This window comes from Saccostrea cucullata, unplaced genomic scaffold, assembly GCF_032062105.1.
Source record: "Saccostrea cucullata isolate Sc308-1 unplaced genomic scaffold, CSIRO_AGI_Scuc_v1 ctg7856, whole genome shotgun sequence".
NCBI classification, from domain to species: Eukaryota; Metazoa; Mollusca; class Bivalvia; order Ostreida; family Ostreidae; genus Saccostrea; species Saccostrea cuccullata.
In genome coordinates this window covers 1-19,879 of record NW_026927938.1, presented here as the reverse complement: position 1 = coordinate 19,879, position 19,879 = coordinate 1, and the positions used below count along the sequence as shown (strand labels likewise).

General features: G+C 31.0%; 2 protein-coding genes across 2 annotated transcripts; one reads left to right on the top strand and one right to left on the bottom strand.

Moving 5' to 3' along the window:
- The first annotated feature begins 3,985 nt into the window (after positions 1–3,985).
- LOC134275936 (uncharacterized) lies at positions 3,986–5,116 on the top strand. The gene is made up of 2 exons (XM_062758215.1): positions 3,986–4,354; positions 4,677–5,116. The coding sequence occupies exons 1-2, from the start codon at positions 4,006–4,008 to the stop codon at positions 5,114–5,116; spliced, it is 789 nt and encodes a 262-aa protein (XP_062614199.1). The 5' UTR covers positions 3,986–4,005.
- A 4,602-nt stretch (positions 5,117–9,718) lies between these two features.
- On the bottom strand, positions 9,719–19,874 carry LOC134275938 (hepatocyte growth factor receptor-like; the record flags this gene model as incomplete). The annotated part of the gene is made up of 19 exons (XM_062758218.1): positions 9,719–10,112; positions 10,292–10,428; positions 10,774–10,933; positions 11,286–11,395; positions 12,086–12,264; positions 12,843–12,926; positions 13,181–13,339; positions 14,065–14,359; positions 14,546–14,707; positions 15,027–15,254; positions 15,807–15,903; positions 16,222–16,425; positions 16,556–16,680; positions 17,072–17,204; positions 17,494–17,633; positions 18,060–18,224; positions 18,767–18,901; positions 19,232–19,426; positions 19,605–19,874. Coding segments are annotated over 19 exons (3,219 nt in total), but the record flags the coding sequence as incomplete, so codon positions are not given.
- Positions 19,875–19,879: the final 5 nt, after the last annotated feature.

Genomic DNA, 19,879 nt, shown 5'->3' with positions numbered 1-19,879 from the left:
TGTAAATAATGAACTAACAATTAGTACGACTTTTGACTTGATGATAAATTGTATTTAACCATAATTGACAATGTTCGAATCCCAACATTCCAATATAGCATACTTCCATGTATATTGCATTAGTATGCATTTCCTCCGTTCATGTAATTTACCATTGTTAACCTCCTGAGCCCTTATACATATTCATACATGACACAGAAACAATAAGTTATATAACATTTTTGAATTAGTTTTCCCATTATATCACAAATATAATATTTTATCCATATGCCCTGAAAAACTGCCGAATCACGCCGGATACAGTTATGTTCCCCGGAAACAGTTATGTTGCCCTCCCGAACACAGTTATGTTCCCTCGCGTGCAATCATTCTGCATATTAATTACGTCGGGTTCGAAATTCACAGAGGCAGTTGCTAAGCAAACGTAAACAGTTCCGCGAAAGTTAAAAAGTCGAGGCAACGTCTGCGATTTGTTTATTTGAATTCAGAGGTATTAGATAATTTATTTGAGGAGAAAAATTCTTTAAATACAACAAAGGTTATCAACACAAGTGTCAGCATACTGAAAACAATCTGCCATGAAACAGGACAGGATATTTCGGATTTATACTCAACGTACATGTATATCATTACGTGAACATAGAGTTCAACAAATATTTTCGATGATCGATTTGGGTTCAATGCTTAAAAATGTTATATACCATATATTACATGGCTTAATTCTCGGGCAGCAATACCAGAATATTTGCCCCTCGGTGACAGGAAAGCCCTGGAGTGTTATGTCGCCCGATGCTTTCCTGTCACCTTGGGGCAAATATTCTGGTATGCTGCCCTCGAAGCCATGTAATATATGTATAATGTTGCACTCTGTCACCACTGTGACTTTATTAAAAACCCAAATGTTAATTACATAAAATGATAAAATGATGTAAATCTCATTAAATGGTTATGTAATCATAACCTACTTAAAATTTGATATACATTTATGAATATTTGATTATTTACCCCAATAATATTTTAATTAATATTAATTAATAATTAATTCCCATTAATTTTCCCATTAATGATGTAAATGATTACATAATTTTAAAGCAACCTATACCTTGTGGTCTGAAACTGCAATACATAAACAAATAAAATATGGATTTATTCATTTAAAAAGGAAGGTGGAGGGGTGGAGGTGGATAAAATTCGAAGAAAAATTTCCAATGAGTTAATTGTCCGGCGTCCTGAAAGAAAGTGGCGACCCACGCTATCTCTAAAGAGACGCACCTTCAGTTTCCCGCGAAACGATTCTATTGGTTCTATCCATCAGCACTCGTATAGCTTACCACATAAGAAGATGTTATTGAAATTAAGCTGGAGTGTATCGCAAGAGCGATAACTCCAGAAATTGTATTTGTTGACAAGGTCATTGTTAAGATAATAGAACTGTAAAAATGATGAGTTTAAACGAGACTTCTGAGATTCTTGTTATATCAACTTTTTTGTCAATAAAGTGACTCTGTTTCAGTCGAGGATGATCTGTTAAAAGACGGATCTCGTGTAAAAATATGATCAACAACTTTAAGACTTTAATAAGCTCATGGAAAGAAAATAGTTAGTCTGCAATCTGCTGTTCTTGTAAAAACATAATAACACAAAAAATGTTTAATTTACAAACAATACTAGGGCTTACAGAAAAGAAATTAGCAAAATAAATTCCAAGTGGTAGAAGAAACGTGTTTAATTTCAAGGTATTGATTTAATATTAACAGAACAAACATTTTTAATGTTCATAGATTAGTGTTCATATAAGATTTATTTTTTTAAAAGAGTAAAGTTAAGATAAACATATAATGGTTTAAAATAATATAAAGGTATAAAAAGGAATGCTATAAGTATTTTAAGATAAACTTGTGTTTCAATGTAAGAAATGTTGCTGTCATGCTAATTAAATCAAAGGAATAAATATATTTTTTAGAATTGAGTAGGATTAGTCTGGACCAGTTGTCCATTTTTTTGTACAATTGTATATTGAATTTGACTACAGAATGTTGATTTTTTTTATTCTAACCTTTAACATTTTATATTAGTTTAAACAAATTCCACAATATTTTGAAATAATTTAATCTGTTCCACCAACAAATTAGTTGTTGATTTGAACTAATTACAGCTTTGACACTACATTGTACATTTTAAGTTCAAAATTACTTTTTATAGGTCCGAAATGAGTTTTCTTACAGTAGTTTTTCTGTAATGTAAGCACTATTTCGAGAATTTTTGAATTACTTTCTCGGATTCCAATTTTTTGAATGAACACAAATACTATCAACATTCAGCTTATCTCGACTGAACTCCTGACATTGCCAGATAAGCAATCATTCCTGGTCAATATTTGATATTCCCAGTGAGGTAAGTTTATATTTATCTTCAATAATTTGTAATAAATATTAACGTTATTACAATTATTTATTTTTCTGTTTTCATCGACAAAGAAGAGAAAGTAATACTTCTCGTTGGCTATCTACAAGGAATCTGAAAATGACGTAGAGTTAAAAATTTGAATCCAGATGCTTTCTTTTTTTGCATTTTTTTCCTCGTTACATCTAATAACAAAAAATTACATTTTCTTTTTTTTTCATCGAAAATATGGAACTAACCAATGTACATTTTATGATGTAAGAACATATGTAAAGGACTGTACGTGTATTTTTCGGATCTTGTACTAGGATTTGTTTTTCTTTGATTAGTCTTTTGCATTTTTTTCTCTTAGGGTTCCGGATACCCTCCCTTTGTAATTTTTACCAGTCTTTTTTTTCATTTTGCTAGTATTATTTGATTTTTTAAAAATACTGCATTTTATTGATCTTTTTTAATTTGGTTTATCAATTTATCAAGATTATAACTTTTTAAATTGCTCCTTTTAAATTTTTGTTTCAGTAGAGAGTACTGGGGGAGGGGGTAAATGTTCTTGATTTTTGTATTTATGTGTATTTTCATGTCAAAAATATATTAAAGGATTGAACCCCGGAATTCGATCAAGAAGATTTGTTTTTTTATTATTATTATTATTATTATTTTATTACTTTCAGATAAATGACGTATTCGGGAAATTCAAAGAATTGGCCTAAAGAAAAGAATATTTTCCACTAAAAAGCTTCACTTCGAAATTAAACATTAGATGTATATTACATTTAATATGTCTATATTAACATTTAAACTCTAAAATATTTTGAATGTTTAAAATGAACCTAAATGTCATCTAAGCAACATTTTTACCGCAAAAGCACCGAATGTTCATGGGATTTGATCTGTAAGTTTCAAAGCTCTAAAGTCATATCTCAAGTTATTAAAAAGTAGCACAACATATTACAATATTTACATTTCCAAAAAATTTCCCCTATGATTCTTTACAAAAAAAATGCTGTTCATTTTATCATGAAATACATTAGGTATTTACCACGAATGAGCATGAATATATCCATTGTTGCGTCATAATAACGCTGATGTCAACAAATATAGTGCACACTGTTTTGTTTTAAAAATGACAATTGAACGTCATAAATTTATGGGAAGTAATCAGAAAAATAATGTGAATATAAGAGATGGATGTAATTTTTTTGAAGATTCATGAGGTATATGAACTACAACGCTTCACGCCGGCACATTTATCATGAAATATGCCGGCGTGAAGCGTCGTAGTTCATAACCTCATGAATCTTCAAAAATTAAATTCATTTCTTAATTGTATTACAATGTGTCTGCTGTTCCAAGAATGTCAAATAAATATTATAATATTAATTTTTTTATGTAAACAAGGAAAGTAATTGCATGTAATTGTAGTAAATTATTAATTACTATAAAGTTTGCATTTTGTGAAAAAAGTAGTCGGAAAAAAGCTCTTCAGAGCTTATGTTTGTTGTTGATGTACCCGACTTTAAATAAGTATTATCTATTTATCTATCTATAGGAAAACCGTGGACTGCATTTTTTTTTTAATTTAGATTCTTACACAAATCTAACATGGGACAGCTTGGATGTCTTCTACTTACATTGTGCATAGTGGCAATTAACTGCGAGGAATCGCAGTTACAAATATCTGCTCTTTTTGAAAGAGTATTGCAGTTGGAGAATGCAGTACGTTTTCAGGCAGATCGAATAACTGACCTCGAAAAATCAAATATGAAACTGAATAAAACTGTCGCAGAGAAGGCCAAAAATATAAATTATTTGGAATCAGTTTTGAGGAAACTTCAACCAGTTGAGTTGGATTCCCTCCACAAAGGCTATGAGTCGTTGCTGGATAAATCAGTTGAAGAGGAAGGCTTTCAACGTTTTGGCAGTTTTCACCGATATGATCAAATTCGACAAGGTATTTATAGATTCTTTACATAATTATTATCAAATCACCGAAAATTCATATCAATAATTATCATTATGTTTTTGTCTATGAGATATAATCCAGTCCTGCAAGTGTTGAACAATCCTGCCAATTTAAGAAAAATTCAATTTATTGGCATGATTCTAAAATAGGTCTGCAAGAAACAGTGGTTTTCTTCTTATATATACAAGTCGTATTTAATAATTTTCGACTTTCAAATAATATAAACATGTACTTTAAAAGCTTAAAACAAATAAGAAATTCAAATTTATCGAATAATTAGTTTCTGTCTACTTAGAACAATAAATTTCAGCACGCTTACTGGCACCTCCAACAACAACACCAGAAATGGTAGGATTTTATGCCATCATGTCCACAGGTATCACGAACCCAGGAGATCACCAAACACTAATATTTGATCAAGTTCAACTAAATGAAGGAAATGGATACCAGTCTCACTCTGGTGTCTTCATCGCACCTGCCTCAGGCATGTACGCTTTCACTTGGACGATGCGTCTTCACGCAGCACACGGGGCCGAGAACCACAGCGCCCAGTTAATCGTTGACAACAAAATGTACAGCGCCATCTTTCAAAGTATAGGACATTCTGGCAATGAAAACGTTAGTGGCACCTGTGTTGTTCTCTTGAATAAAGGAGATGACGTGTTTGTTAGAACAACAACAAATAATGTGGGTGGGATCGAGAGTGATGCTTCCGGGGTGACCGCGTTTGGTGGATGGCTTATCAAATAATAAATGCATCTTTAATATTGAGACGACTTATCACTAAAATGATCATATGTACGGTGGAATTCACGATAAAATATACTGTAAACGTATTACATTTGGCTTTGTATTCTATTTGGCGCTTTAGGCGGAGAGAAACTTCCGCTTATTTAATAACAAAGATAAATGTCTTCCACACATAGACATAATTAAGAACATTGAGAAATGCGCTAAATAAGATTTTCACTAACTTATTCAAAAATTTCCGCCAAATATCGTACACGCTAAATATTATATATTTACTGTTACTCTTCAACTGTCATGATTAAATTTCTCCGAAACGTTTGAAAATATTTTTTTTTAAAAATGAAGAACAAGATAAAGAGTATTGTTTTTGGTGTTTCATTCTTCTAAGCAGGACATGTTGACAGTCTTTACCCATGGGTACGTGTGAGGAAAGAAATACGCTTGCATAATAAGCTGTAAAATTTCAACTAATTTATATGGAGATAACAGTGTTCAAGCTCAAAAGTCCATAGACATTACAGAATAGGTGCAGAGCAAACTTTGAGCTTCAAAACATCTGAGGTGGGATGAGGTGCCATGGAGGAGTGAACAAACCCTACCAACAGGACACACACGCTGTGTGCTCCTTGATATAACTATCAGAAAAATACGATGCCGATTCAGTGTGAAAATAAGGGACTAATAATTTCTATAAAACCTTCATCAGCACTTGACTCAATGATAAGTTTAATTTGCTGACAAGGTCATTGTGTTGATTACAAAACTTTCGAAATAATGCCTTTAAACAAGACTGCTGTTATTCCTGTATAATTAACTTATTTGTCAATAATTTACCTCTTTTAGAAATTGTATTGTTGTCAGTATAATGTGATTCTACCAGTTATCCAAGGACACTTGTTAATCGATTCATTTTTAGGTCAAGAAATTTCAATTAATGCGTTTCATCCAAGTGTTTGATCTACGACTTGTTTAAAAGTTTTAACTTATATTTTTACATTGATAATAATTTTTTTGTGTTCAAACCATCAGGACAAGGAATACACCAGGGCGTAAATGGTCAACATAATATAATTACTTTAAAATGGCACCTTGTCTTGCGTATCAATTAACCAAAAAAAAAAAGGAAATATATATATATATATATTAGGGATGTCAACGAGTACCCGGTTAACCGGGTATAATACTAAAATCAGTACTCGGTTACTCGGATGTATATTTTTGAATATTTCTTAGCTTATTTATTAATGCATTAAACAATCTGTTTTAAAACGTAAAATACTATTGCATACATACAGTATTAGGGTTTATATATATATACCGTTATCGCCCGTGGCAGTGTTTATACAGTAATTATCATGACCAAGCACCTGTTACCTGGCTTTTCTCACCTTCGGCTGTCTTCTACCCTTATTTTTGATTAACTTCAATTATTTGTTTTCACTGAACATCTGATAAGGTCTATTATTTTAATAAATTTGACAATTTGTTAATTCTGCGAGAAGTCTTATAAAAATTCTCAGGGAAAAGAGACAGATGAAATTGCCCGCGCGATTGTTGATAAGGTTGTGTTTGATTACGTGCCAATACAAATGGTTGAACCAAAGGCTTAAAAAAAAAACTCATGTCCATCATTGCACCAAACTACAAAATACCGTCCCACAATACTAGAAAATCTATGTTCGAAAAGTGTATTAAAACCGTAAATCCGCTATACTTGATCAAGTTCAAGTTAAACTGTACGAATGATACCTGGACGTCAAACGCAACAAAGAGTTACATTACAATGTACGGAGCAGATTGATTTTAAAACCAAAAATCTGTGATCTACTTATGATTTTACTTCTTGTGTTTATCTGATGAATAAATTGAACATAAACGATGTTATATTAAATTTCATCGGGCACGAAGTGCTCATCGTTGTTACAACAGAAATACACCAACGGGTAAACCTCCTATCAAAGCATGTGGTTTTATTTCTACAAGAGTTTACAATGTTTACTTGTTCATATTTATTTACACTTTTATACTCGATCGGAAAAGCGTCCGAGTAACCGAGTATTAAAAATTGACCGATTTGACATCCCTAATATATATATATATATATATATATATATATATATATATATATATATATATATATATATATATATATATATATATATATATATATATCATGTTAATAAATCATTACATTAAATGTATACATAAGTCCATGTGCCACCTTTTCTGTCATCAGATTAAAGATCCAGAAATCGAGGAAATCGACGAGAAACCGAAATAATAATACTTACTTCTTAATTAATTATCAGAATAATCAGTGTAAAAATGGAAAATATTAATATTTTCTGTATAACTTGTGGGATAAATTCGACGTTCACTGAATTGTTCAAAATGTAATGTTCAGAAACATTTTTTTTTTAATTTTCAATATTGACCTGTTGCAATTGTTTATTCAAGGTCAAATAAAATGAAATACAAAAAGATTTGATATAGTTAACATTTTTTATTCAAACATATTTTAAAATTACACAAAAAGAACATTACATATTAATAGTAATCAGTATGTATATTTACAAATATGGTTGCCGTGTACATTTTGCCCTAATCTAGTACATGTATATGAAGCACAACTAGAAGAAAATCAAGGAGATCAAAGATGATAAAATATATCTTGACATCTACATTTACCTCATATATAAACATCGAACACTAGAGGCAGTGAATTAAAAATAATAACACTTTTTAAAAAAAAGTTTTGAATGACAATGACAAAGGATAATCATATGCTGATTTGGAATAATTACACAATTATAAGTATAAAAAGTATTTTGAAAACAATATTAACATACTTCTTTCATGATATGCTTTTGTAAATCTTATGAAAAAAATATCCATTTCACAATTTTTTGTAATATTAAGGATTCCTCAAAAAATTTCCATTAGTTTCCACAAGATTTAAAATATAAATTAATTAGCCATTAAGTGTGTTTAGAATATTTTTTGACATCTCAGTACTTTTTACATGTAACAGATCTTATCTTTTCAAGAATGAAAATACTAACAAGAATCCCATGAGCAACATCGCTCACATGTAGCTTGAAATTAAAAGCAGAAATCAGTTTATTATTAAAAAGTTTAAACCAAAAAGTGGTCCCAACCAATCCTTAAAGGGGAGGGGATAGGATTTGAACAAACTTGAATATACACTTAAGATGCTTGCATATTTCTTTGACTATCTGTGGTTTAATTGCCCTTTACTTTTGAACTTACATTGTGGCCCCGCCCTACCCCCAGGGGTCATGACTTGAACAGACTTGAATATACACTACTAAGGATACTTCTATATGAATATGACTAATCATGGCTTTGCTATTCTTGAAAAGAAGATTTTTAAAGAATTTTATTATATATTTCTGTGTAAAAGTAGTAAAACTTTGATCAGCCATTGTGGCCGCCCTACCCTACTCGTAGGGTCATGATCTATATAAATCTGAATCTACACTACCTGTGGATGCTTCCATATAAATATGATCATTCATGCCTTTGCTATTCTTGAAAAGAAGATTTTTAAAGAATTTCCCTATATATTTCTATGTAAAACTTTGATCGGCCTTTGTGGGCCCGCCAAACCCCCAGGGGTCATGATTTGAACAAATATGTATCTACACTACCTGAGGATGCTTCCTGATAACTTTCATTTTTCATAGGCTCAGTGGTTCTTGAAAAGAAGATCTTTAAAGAATGTCCCTACATATTTAATGTAAAACTGTGGTCGGCCATTGTGGCCCTACCCTACCCCTTGGGTCATGATTTGAACAAATCTGAATCTACACTACCTGAGGATGCTTCCCGATAAGTTTCATCTTTCCTGGCATAGTGGTTCTTGAGAAGAATATTTTTAAAACATACTACCAAATTTTCACTATTTCTGAAGTATCTCCGCTTGAATAAGGGCTTTGCTCTTCATTTGAACAAACTTGAATTCCCTTCACCCAAGGATACTTTGCGCCAAGTTTGGTTGCAATTGGCCCAGTGGTTCTTGAGAAGAAGATGAAACTGTGTAACGTTTACAACGACGACAGACAACGTACAAATTTTGATTAGAAAAGCTCATTTGAGCCTTCGGCTCAGGTAAGCTAAAAAGTGTAAAAAGTCCACGAAAATTGAACTTCCTTTATGATAAGAATAAACATTTTTTTTTTATATTTTCGTTCTCCTCATATATTATCTCGCATTAATCTCTCTGTGTACTTGTAATATCTAACTAACATCTTTATAATCTTGAAAACATAAATCAATGGATCAGTAATAACGACTGGTTTGTTCTTATTAAAAAAAACCCAGTAAACTGTAATAAAAATGGTAAATGAATTCTGCATTACAATTGTCATAAACAATTCAGTCAGAGATAAGACAAATCTTAATGCAGATTCTACTCTAAAAACTTTGCAAAAGCCTCAATCCAGTAGTTGCTATAAAGCCTATCTGTACAATTCATCTATCAGTACAAATTAACTATTATTGACTTAAGTCGTATATAACGTACAAAAGAACATCTTCATGTTCATGTGACAATTTTACTCTATTAGGTACACTGTCTCTTCGCTCAAAAACACAACACCGGTTATAGTTGTAAAACAGTTCATCACCCAGTAAACACTCCTACAACGACTTAAATAATCGTAAACAAAACACGGATCTTCATCCTCTTGTGCCACATACCCCTTAAAACCCATTGTCTCTCTGCTGCTCTTCTCACAAGAGAGCTGCATCCTCCGATGAAGTAGACCACTTAGTGCTGAGACTTCTTTGTCTCGCTAGACTTACTTCGTCCATGTAATGATAGTTTGTACAGCGCTCCAGATCAACCTGAGTGTCCCCTACCATTTTACTATTGCCTTTTATTTCTAATAACTTTTCAATTTCTTCTCGCAGTCGACTAAAGAAAGGTCGTTGCATCGGATTTTCCTGCCAACACATCCTCATTAGCCGATACCTATAATAATGAGTGTAATAAATATATCATAACAGATATGGAATATGTTTATGATAAAGCACTAATTTAGAGAGCAGAAATGACATTTTAAGTTAATAGAAAATAATTTTTTTTAATTGGTTGATTTTTAAGAAAATTAAATTATTTTGTTTCTGTCGAAACTTTTTATAAAGCCTTACAAATGGGGAGGACAATATTCCGGTCGTTGCAGTCGCCTTCCGGTTTTAATGTATGTGCACACATCCCAATTGTCAACTTCCGGGTAGGGGATAGCTCCTCTAGTCATTAACTCCCATAATAACACTCCATAAGACCACTTTATAAATAAATAATACAAGAAGTTTAGAAATATTTCATAACAAAAGTAAAAAAATTATTCAAACCATACACTTTTCATGACTTTATTTCATAAATGAGAAAATCCCTTTAACAATATGATGTGCTTTAATTCTTTTTTCAAGTTAAGGTAAGCCGAATATATTCTTGCTCTTTAAAGATACGATATGCTGATGACCTAGTGACAGTATACAGTTAGAGAAAATTATTCATTGATGGCATTTTGTGACCAAAAGTGAGTTGTAAAATATTTACTTTATAAACAATCACTTGGCAAAACTAAATATTCATGCACAAAATGCTATTTTCATTAAAAGAAACGTACAACATCTGATTTGGCTGAGTACTTTCCTTGTTCCAAACTTTCCGGGGCCATCCATTTGACTGGCAGGCGTTCTTTGTTTTCACTGCTGTAATATTGTTTGGAATAAACATCACGGGTCAGCCCAAAATCTGCCACTTTAACGATGAAGTTGGAGTCCAGCCTAAAGAACATGATAAAGTAGATTTCATCAACAGATAATGAAAAAATCTTTTCGACAACGCTTTTATTCAAGGTTCCAGCATTTTTTGCATGCCTCATAGTAATTGACATGGATTACCTACATATAGTATAACTTTACACATTTTCGATTGAATAAATGAATAAAACTCGAGTGATAAATAAAAAGTCATTAGAAATAGTTTCCAATAAAAAAAATAGTTTAGTCATATTTCATGGTGTCAAGCATTTTTTAACAATTAAAACTTAATTAAAATTACTGTCAATAGATAAAACATGTGAATTAAAAGCATAAAAATACTTTGACATTGAATTAAAAAAAAAGTGTCTCGTACATGCAATTTCTTGCTGCCAAATCTCTGTGGACAAACTTATTTTCAGCCATATACTCCATACCACGGGCTATATGAAGACCATAGGTCACCAGCATTTTTACAGTTGGCATCTAAAAAAAATTTTTTAATTCATTTTGTATATTTGTGGATGATATTTATCAACCTTGCTTTAATTTTAAATACATTTTTGTCTTTCTGTTTGAATGTCTGAGGGAAAAAATACCCAGAGAAAGTATATATACATGGTTAATATTATTTGTTAGCATGCCCAAAAAGAACAGTGTTTGAAGTTGTCATTTTTGAGTTTTTATTTCCTGTAAATAATTACATTCTTTCACTTATCCTTTTCATAGAAAAGAATTTTACGTTTTTCTAAAAATACTAAGAAACAAAGGTTTTTAAGAATTAAAAAAATTATATTTCGTGTAATAGTAACTGATGTTTACACGTTAATGTTAAATTTTATATTGTTAACGATTCCTTGAAGTTTATATGTGGTATATATAGTTTTTTTCGACCCCTTTAGATACATGTATCTTTTACAGGGTGAGATGACATACTTAAATGTTTCAAAACTCTTAGTGATGTAATTAAAATTTGAAGACACTGTTAGAGATACATTAAAATTGAAACTGAACATTGAAAGTTTTTAAAAACGTATATCTGTTTATAATGGTTGAGATGAAAGGTTTTTGACGTACTAGTATTTATTTTTACAATTTTTTAAGCCTTTTAACAGGTCATCAGTTCTGATGGTGTATTGATTTACCAAACTTGATTTATTTATATGGATAACTTACATTATCTTCATTCCTTATGTACGACAATAGTGATCCGTTTTTCATGAATGGTAAAATAACCATTGGAAACTCCCCTTTGTCCAGAGTTATTCCTATTAACGTGAGGACATTAGGATGGTTGAAATCCTTCATGATCAGTGCTTCATTTAAGAAGGCCGTCACATCAGCATCGCTGGATCCTTCCAAAAAACACATGGGCAGAATAACTTTCATAAAAATAATTACTGGCAAAATTATTAAGTCATTTAAATTCTTGTGTCTTTTGTATGTTGTTGAATGCCCCTCTAGAGTTTTTTTTTCACTTATGAATTGTTGTATGCCCCTCCGTGTTAAGTATTCTAAAGGAAATTGAATTGTAATATTTATAGAATGTAATTTTGAAATGAAACATTTTTTCACTAAAACATAAAAAAAAAATTAAAGAAGCCGCGTTATCAAACTAAACTGTGTTAAAAATATTCTAAAGGAAATTAAAACGTAATTCTTAGAGGTTACAATTTTAAAATGAAACATATGGATATAACAAACGGTATTCAAAGTCAAAAATCCATAAAACAATAAAATCGGAGCAGAGCAAACACAGTCCTCCAAAACATCAGAGGTGGGATCAAATGCCTTGGAGGGGTGAGAAATAATGAATAAGAATATTAATAAAATCAAACTAAAAACCAAAAGATCTTTAGAAAAAGAAATTCATTCATGTGAGTATTGGTTTAAATAACACAATTAGAAATCTGAACAATCAAGTAGTTCGTACTTATGATTGTCTTTACAGCGACGGTTAGTTCAATATGTTCGTCTGGTCTTCGTAGAAAAGCTTTATAAACACAACCAAAGTTTCCTACAACATAAATTCAAAGGTATTTAAAATGATATGTCAGAATATGCATTTAAACAAGTACAAGTCAACATGTTTAATTATATCTTAAATTTAATAACGAATTTTCTGACTTTCTAACGAAATATTAAACTGAATCATTGTTATGTTTTGAGAAATGCAGTGTCACTTCTCTGATTCATGGGGTACTTATATGTTAAGTAGATACAACACTTATACAAGTACTGATAAGGGATAAACATAGCAATTGACATTACCTCTCCCCAAGTTACCGCAGTTACGATCAAATCTTAAGTTATCTCCATCTATCAGCAGGTTTTGTTTTTCAAGCACTTGAACTGTGACACTGAAGTCGCTGTCTGTCTCATCAAATGATCGTTTTTCAACTATTCTGCCATCGAGATCTCGGACATAATCTACAAAATTGTCAAATTGCGCTGTAGGAATACGAATGACGAGTTAAAATGTAAACAATAGATCAATATGTGCTTTATGTTGAGATTCTTTCATAAAATATTATTTCCGCAGCATCGAGTCATTAAAGAAGGTACAGCAATTCTTACAATGTGCAAGGCCATAATTACACTGTACTTTCAACAGGTAAGAATGACAGAGGTCGTCTTCAAAGAATTTGATTAACCTTGAAGTTATATCCCATTTTCACATAGATGAATCATTATTATTCTTCTCCAGAAAGTCAATGATTTTTGCAGCTTCATATGCAAACATGTCTAAGTATGACTTACGGAAAAATGTACACCACTGTTTGTTCAGAACATATCTTTCCTTGTTATTCCATATATCCCTTTTCTAAATAAACACATTATTCTACTGTGCAGTTTGATGGAATTTATTACTATAGAATTTTGTGAAAAGTAAATGTATAGGGAACAACTGTCTTCTCGTATGTAATTTTACAGTCGCAAAATAGGTTTTACCAGCAACACAAGGAGAAAAAAGTTATTTCTATTATCTCAGAAGCTACATGAACATGTATTTTGATGTTGTGGGTTTTTTGCGTCTTTCCACAATGACTTCAAAACCAAAACTTTCGAATTCGTATTTGTTAATTAAGCTTGCTTCAACCATCTAGAGCATGCTGCATTAGAATCAATCTTCTTTAACTTTTCTATATACGTACCATTTAGTCTGGCACTCGTGCTACTCTCTGGGTCCGGATCCGGTAGTAGCCTGCGGGACGCAGGAGCAGTGTGATTCTCAGCATGAAAAACCACGGAGGATTCATGATGTAGAACCTTCCGTTTAAATGGTCCTATTCTATTTATTTTCATACAGATAGCACAAATTAGTAGAAGAACAATAAAAAAGCTGATTAAAGAAACGGGGATTATTGTCTTGTTGCCAGCTAGGTGCAGTTTGACTTGGTGCTTTAGAGTCATATCTCCGAGTACAATTTTAAGATTTCCGATTGAAACCTGCCAAAACGAAAAATACACTATTGCACATATTTAGAAAATGTATTTCATGCTGTTATTAATTGTATTATATTCTTATGAGTTTATATGCTACTTTTATGTACATCTGTATAAGTACGTGTATACTTATAATAAAATTATTAATCAGTTTATTAATTTAGCACCAGGAAGAGTTTTATCAGTTACCTCCACTTTGAACATCATATCTCTTTCTAAAATGTCGTATTTTTTAATTGCTGTCGTTAGATCACACGTTAACAAAGAAGACCGAATTTTAATCACTGGACATTTAATTTCGTCTAGGGTAACATCTATATCATCTGGCTGTAAACCATCAAGATATTTTCCCTGAAAGAAGTATTTTTCTAATTTTATATATCATATCAGAAGTATTGTTAACTGGATATATTTTTTTGTGTAGCACTTCACTTCAAAGATCCTTTGCTTAAATATTTAGAAATCCTGTTGAAAATGTGCCGCTCATTTCATGAAAGATTCACATTTTCATGTAGGCTTTACCAAAAATGAAAGGAGAAACTGAGTTTCCTTCATCAAGGATTTATAAATCGGATAAGAAAATATTTGCCTTTTAAGCCATTTTTATCATAATTATAAAAAGAAAGATATAAAGACTTTAAGAACTACAAAGGAAAGGCCAATAGGCTACCTTAAGCTCCAAATGATGGGTATCGTGTAACACTTCTTTAGAGAGAGATGCTTTCAGGGTCTCAAAATGAGGATCTTGGTAAACTTTCAGATGATATGGATTCTGAGGATTCCAATAGAAGTCATCGTCTCCAAAAAGTAAAACAACTTGTACTTGTCTTATTTCGGAAATATTTGATAGGTTTGGCGTTTTACATAATACTTCTGTACCATTATGCTGAGTGCAATTCTGAAAAAAAATTTAGCCCACATAGAAAAACAAGCATTACATATTATTCCTCTAACTCTTAAAAAAAATGATGTCGTAAATTTTTTCATTTCAAATTACTTTTTTTGGCAGTCAATAGCTTATTATTTATCCTTTTTTATGTCAAAGTTGAATCAAGAGAGTTTAATTCAGAATTGTTTTATCCTGCCAAAAACATGAAATATATTAATGACATCATAGTACGTGGAAAATGCATAAAAAATATTTTTACCACAAAGCTTAGCATGCTTACGATATGCATTCGAAGTTTCTAGAATAATTATGAAAAAGTGATAGGTAAGAAGCAATCTTTTATATTACATAATTATACAAGTATTTACACACATCAAATCTGCAGAAGTTTTCCAGTCATTTCTTTTACATGCCATAGACAGATGCACATTATTTTGTCATTTATCATAAGGAAACAATAAAAACAAAAATAAGCTAGAGAAAAAAGATATTTTAAGTTTAATACTCTCAGAAACATTGAAAGGCATAACAAAGATTATATAAAAGTATTTTACATTTTACCGTATTTTTCACGTATGTGGAATTAATTATGGTACGGAACACGATTGTGTTTACAGAATCAAAATGGCGTCCTGATATTTTGAATTTCAACCCACCACTACAAGAAAGAGATGTTAAAATTATTCAAAACGTTTTAAAAGCATTAAACTATTTAAGATTTTACTCTAAAAGAATATTTGATTTACCAAAGTCATTTTGAATTTTATAAATTATTAACCCCTAAAATTTAAATTAAATTAAATTCAAAGGTTAAACTTCGTTTTCTAAACAAAAAATCAAAAACTTTGCTATATAAAACATAAATTAGATTAACTTTCATTGAAGATTTTTCCTTCATTAATTCTGATGAAATAATAATGACATACATGTATTAGCGCTATTCAATAAATATGGATTTATTTGAAAACTGTCTTACCTTTTAATTGTGCTTGTTCTTGAAACGTTTGTTATTTTGGGGTCTGGTTTATAGCAAAATGTTTTATTCCAAAATTTGAAATTGTCAATTTCTATTACGAAGTCATCACAATATGGGCATTGTTTTACAGGTTTAAAGCCTTCGCTGCCAGTTCGAACAACCAGACATTCGTTCATTTTACACAGAATACTTGACGAATTTTTCCTGTAAGAATTTTTATGAGTAAATCATACAATAACCATTTCGAAGACTTGTGAATTAAATGAAACAACTGAATAGATTTAAATCAAACCATAAAAACTACAAGAATTGACACCTTAAAAGTAAGATTTACCTTATCACTTTACACATTGACAAAGACGTCTTTGATCCTATGTCCAGATTTTCACCAGTGATAGTTACAAGAGTATTTCCGTGTCGTGGACCAAATGCTGGGCTCACAGATATTACGTCAGGGACCTAAGTAAAATTCATTATTGTATTATGTAGATTACACATGTTGGTATATTTCTTTTTTTTAATAATGTGGAATACACATGTTGGTATATTTAATTATTGTAAAATGTAGATTACACATAATTGTACGTTTCATTATTGTAAAATGTAGATTACACAAGTTGCTATATGTCATCATTGTATTATGTAGATTACACACGTTGCTGCTGTAAATTGTCTTTTACTTTAAAGTGAAAATTGAAAAAAAGGTTTCTCACAAAAAAAATATTTTCATTGTTTGATGTAAGATCTTTTTTTTTTAATTTTCATTGATGAAATAGTTTGATCACATCAAAGAACAAGTATATATTGGAATGTATTTCTTTACAGAATCTTTAAAGATATGATTTAATACCTTGAATGAGAAATAAAAAATGCCAATTTCCGATTTTCCCCTAATTTTATATCTATGCGTTGAATTCTGAGAAAATGCCTCTACAACAACCATATCAGTGAAGTTTTTTGACATCGGAAGGACACACTGAATACTTAGAAACAAAAAGATAAAATTGTGAGAGCGACCTGTTCACAAGCTCAGACACTAAACTTTATTATGTTTTTTTTTTAATTCATACACCTTAGAGTAGTAACACCATGTAAGGCATATCATATTAAAAATTATCCTTCTAATTCAGAGAGAATTTGTAAAAATTATTATTTTCGAACTACAGATTAATAAATGTACCATTTTAATTTATTTACGAAGTATTATACTTTCTTTGAAAAAAAATCAGGTTGTATAATTTCGATCTTTCCAAAGAAAAAAAAGCTGATTACTTCGTATCATTCCACGTGACATTTTCACATTTTGTTTTCCCAACAGATACGTTCGGAGAATTAAGATTCGGAGATCCAAAATTCTCTCCTTTCAAGGTAAGAATTGTTCCACCTTCTGTTGGTCCACTGGTAGGAAAAACCTAAAAAATTGCAAAACAAGGCACAACCATCGTGTATTTCCTTGCAATGAAAATGGCATTTTAATTTCAAAAATACAGAATGCTAGAGATAGGAGACAAACAATGAATATTTTTTTATTCTGTTTATTTCAAATATGTAAAATTACAAATTTTCGTGGGGTCAAATTTTTATGGTATGAGGGAAAACGCTTGGTTCTTGGAGATTTGATTTCGTAGATGAAAGAGTGTTGAGTAGTTATGTAACATTCACATTTCGTGCTGGGCATGAATTCATGGGTCTTTTCATATACCTCGAAAATATCAAAAATTAAACCCTCAACGAAAATATGTGATTTCACAGTATCACCGAAAAAATGTCTAAAGTTGTTTTGGTCATCCTGTTTTTCTTTCTTGATTTCAAAGACTTCATGAAGATCATTTCTTTACCTTGAGTATAAATGGCGGGCAGCTATCATTATACCACGTGGTGTTGCACTGGTCTTTCTTAAGGCAAACATTTTTACACCAACCACATTCCAAGGGATCGCCACTTAACACACAATCACCACAGTTTGTGTGTATTTGACAGGAATCAAGAGGGAATTTGGAGACCTAAGTCATGAAATAATTGAGGAAATGTTGAAATCTTTCAGAGTTTAATTATGTGTACGAGTTGTTCTGGACATTATATTTCATAAATTATATTTATTGAAATGAAAAACAAAATCATTTTTGCACAATGTATATGGGAATTAATTATGAAATTAACAGTTAAAGATTTGATTTTCATTTAATGTATTTGTAGTCGGTGCCAAGTTTTATTTATAAAAGTTACATATTTAGACACGTTTATTTTCAGATTATACGGAACAGCCGTGTGCCAAATTTAGACAGATGACAATCCTATAGTGATAAAAACTAATGTGTATATTAGGTTTCCATGCATATGTAATGACGATGTTTTGACAAGCATTACTTTTTCTTATTTTGATATAATAACAGCATAAAATGAAGAAAATATGTATCAACTGCAAAAAAACTAAACTCATCCAATTTTAATCAATAGCTATCTTCTTTAAAAAGATAAGACCGCTGTTTTAGCAGGACATAATCATTTTATTCTCCTTAAAAGTGGTTTTATTATTGTCATCTACCTTATTGCCATACAGAATGTAGGCATACTTCCCTCCCTCTACCACCTCTACATCAGATTCAATCTTTATACTTCTATTCTTTGTTACATCAAATGCGGCGACGACCCTGGAGTCAGAAGGTGGAGTATTTGCTACCTTATCAACAAAAAATCATTGTATATATACATATGCCTATGAAACAAAAACAGCTTTTAGAATTTACAAACATAATTCGTTTTAATAGATGCTTAGGATTCGATAAAGTTTTGATATAAAATGTGGTAAATTTCAAACATCTGTGAACTACGGTAAAATACTTAATATACCTAGCCTGTGGTCGGTTTTTTAATGAATTACTTTTACATAAAGAAGAAACCTTTTCCTGTTTTTGTGTTAATTATGTTGTTGTCATTTCTTACACAAAGCATGGGATACTTTATATTATTTGGATAAAGTTTGTTAATAGAAAATATAAAAATGTAATACTTTTATGAGGTACCCGTCGTTAGTTCCAATCCATAATAAAGCTATTTGATATTCTGTTATTTTATTTGAGAAAACACTTGTAAACAGTTTCTTCTTGTGTCTGTAGATCTCGGTTTGGATTCCATGCATGGGTTCTAGACTTTCAATTCCATCTAAAAGGCGTAGTTTACTTGAACAAATACTGCCTGCCGAAATCTAAAATAATAACGTTATAAATTGAAGGAAAACTTATATCTCTAAACCGTTCAGATACCATATACATGTATAAGGATTTTTTAAAAAGAAAATATGAAATGATGAATGTTTTTATCAATTCTCCCCTGGGCCTCTTGTTTAATTTTACATCGCTAATTTATATCAGATTATAACTCACATCCGGGCTCATGTTGCATCTATCATTTCCACAGTTAATCCAGCGGGGAGGTGTATATCCATCCTTTTGAAGATGTGAAAAACAACTCACATAAGTAAATGTGAACATTCTTGAGAGTTCCTGTATGGTAAACTTACACAAAACCGATGAAGGGACGGCCTCTAAAGAATGGATTCCAATTCCAAATGCCACATATACAGACGACTCATTAACCGAATAATATGCAGCAGTAGCAATATTATGCTGATTGCATGACAATATTCTTTCACTAAATG

Excerpts from the sequence above, each read along its gene's own strand:
- LOC134275936 (XM_062758215.1), top strand. The coding sequence starts at position 4,006 with ATGGGACAGCTTGGATGTCTTCTACTTACATTGTGCATAGTGGCAATT. Across the intron at positions 4,355-4,676 it reads ATATGATCAAATTCGACAAG|CACGCTTACTGGCACCTCCA; the intron begins GTATTTATAGAT and ends AATAAATTTCAG.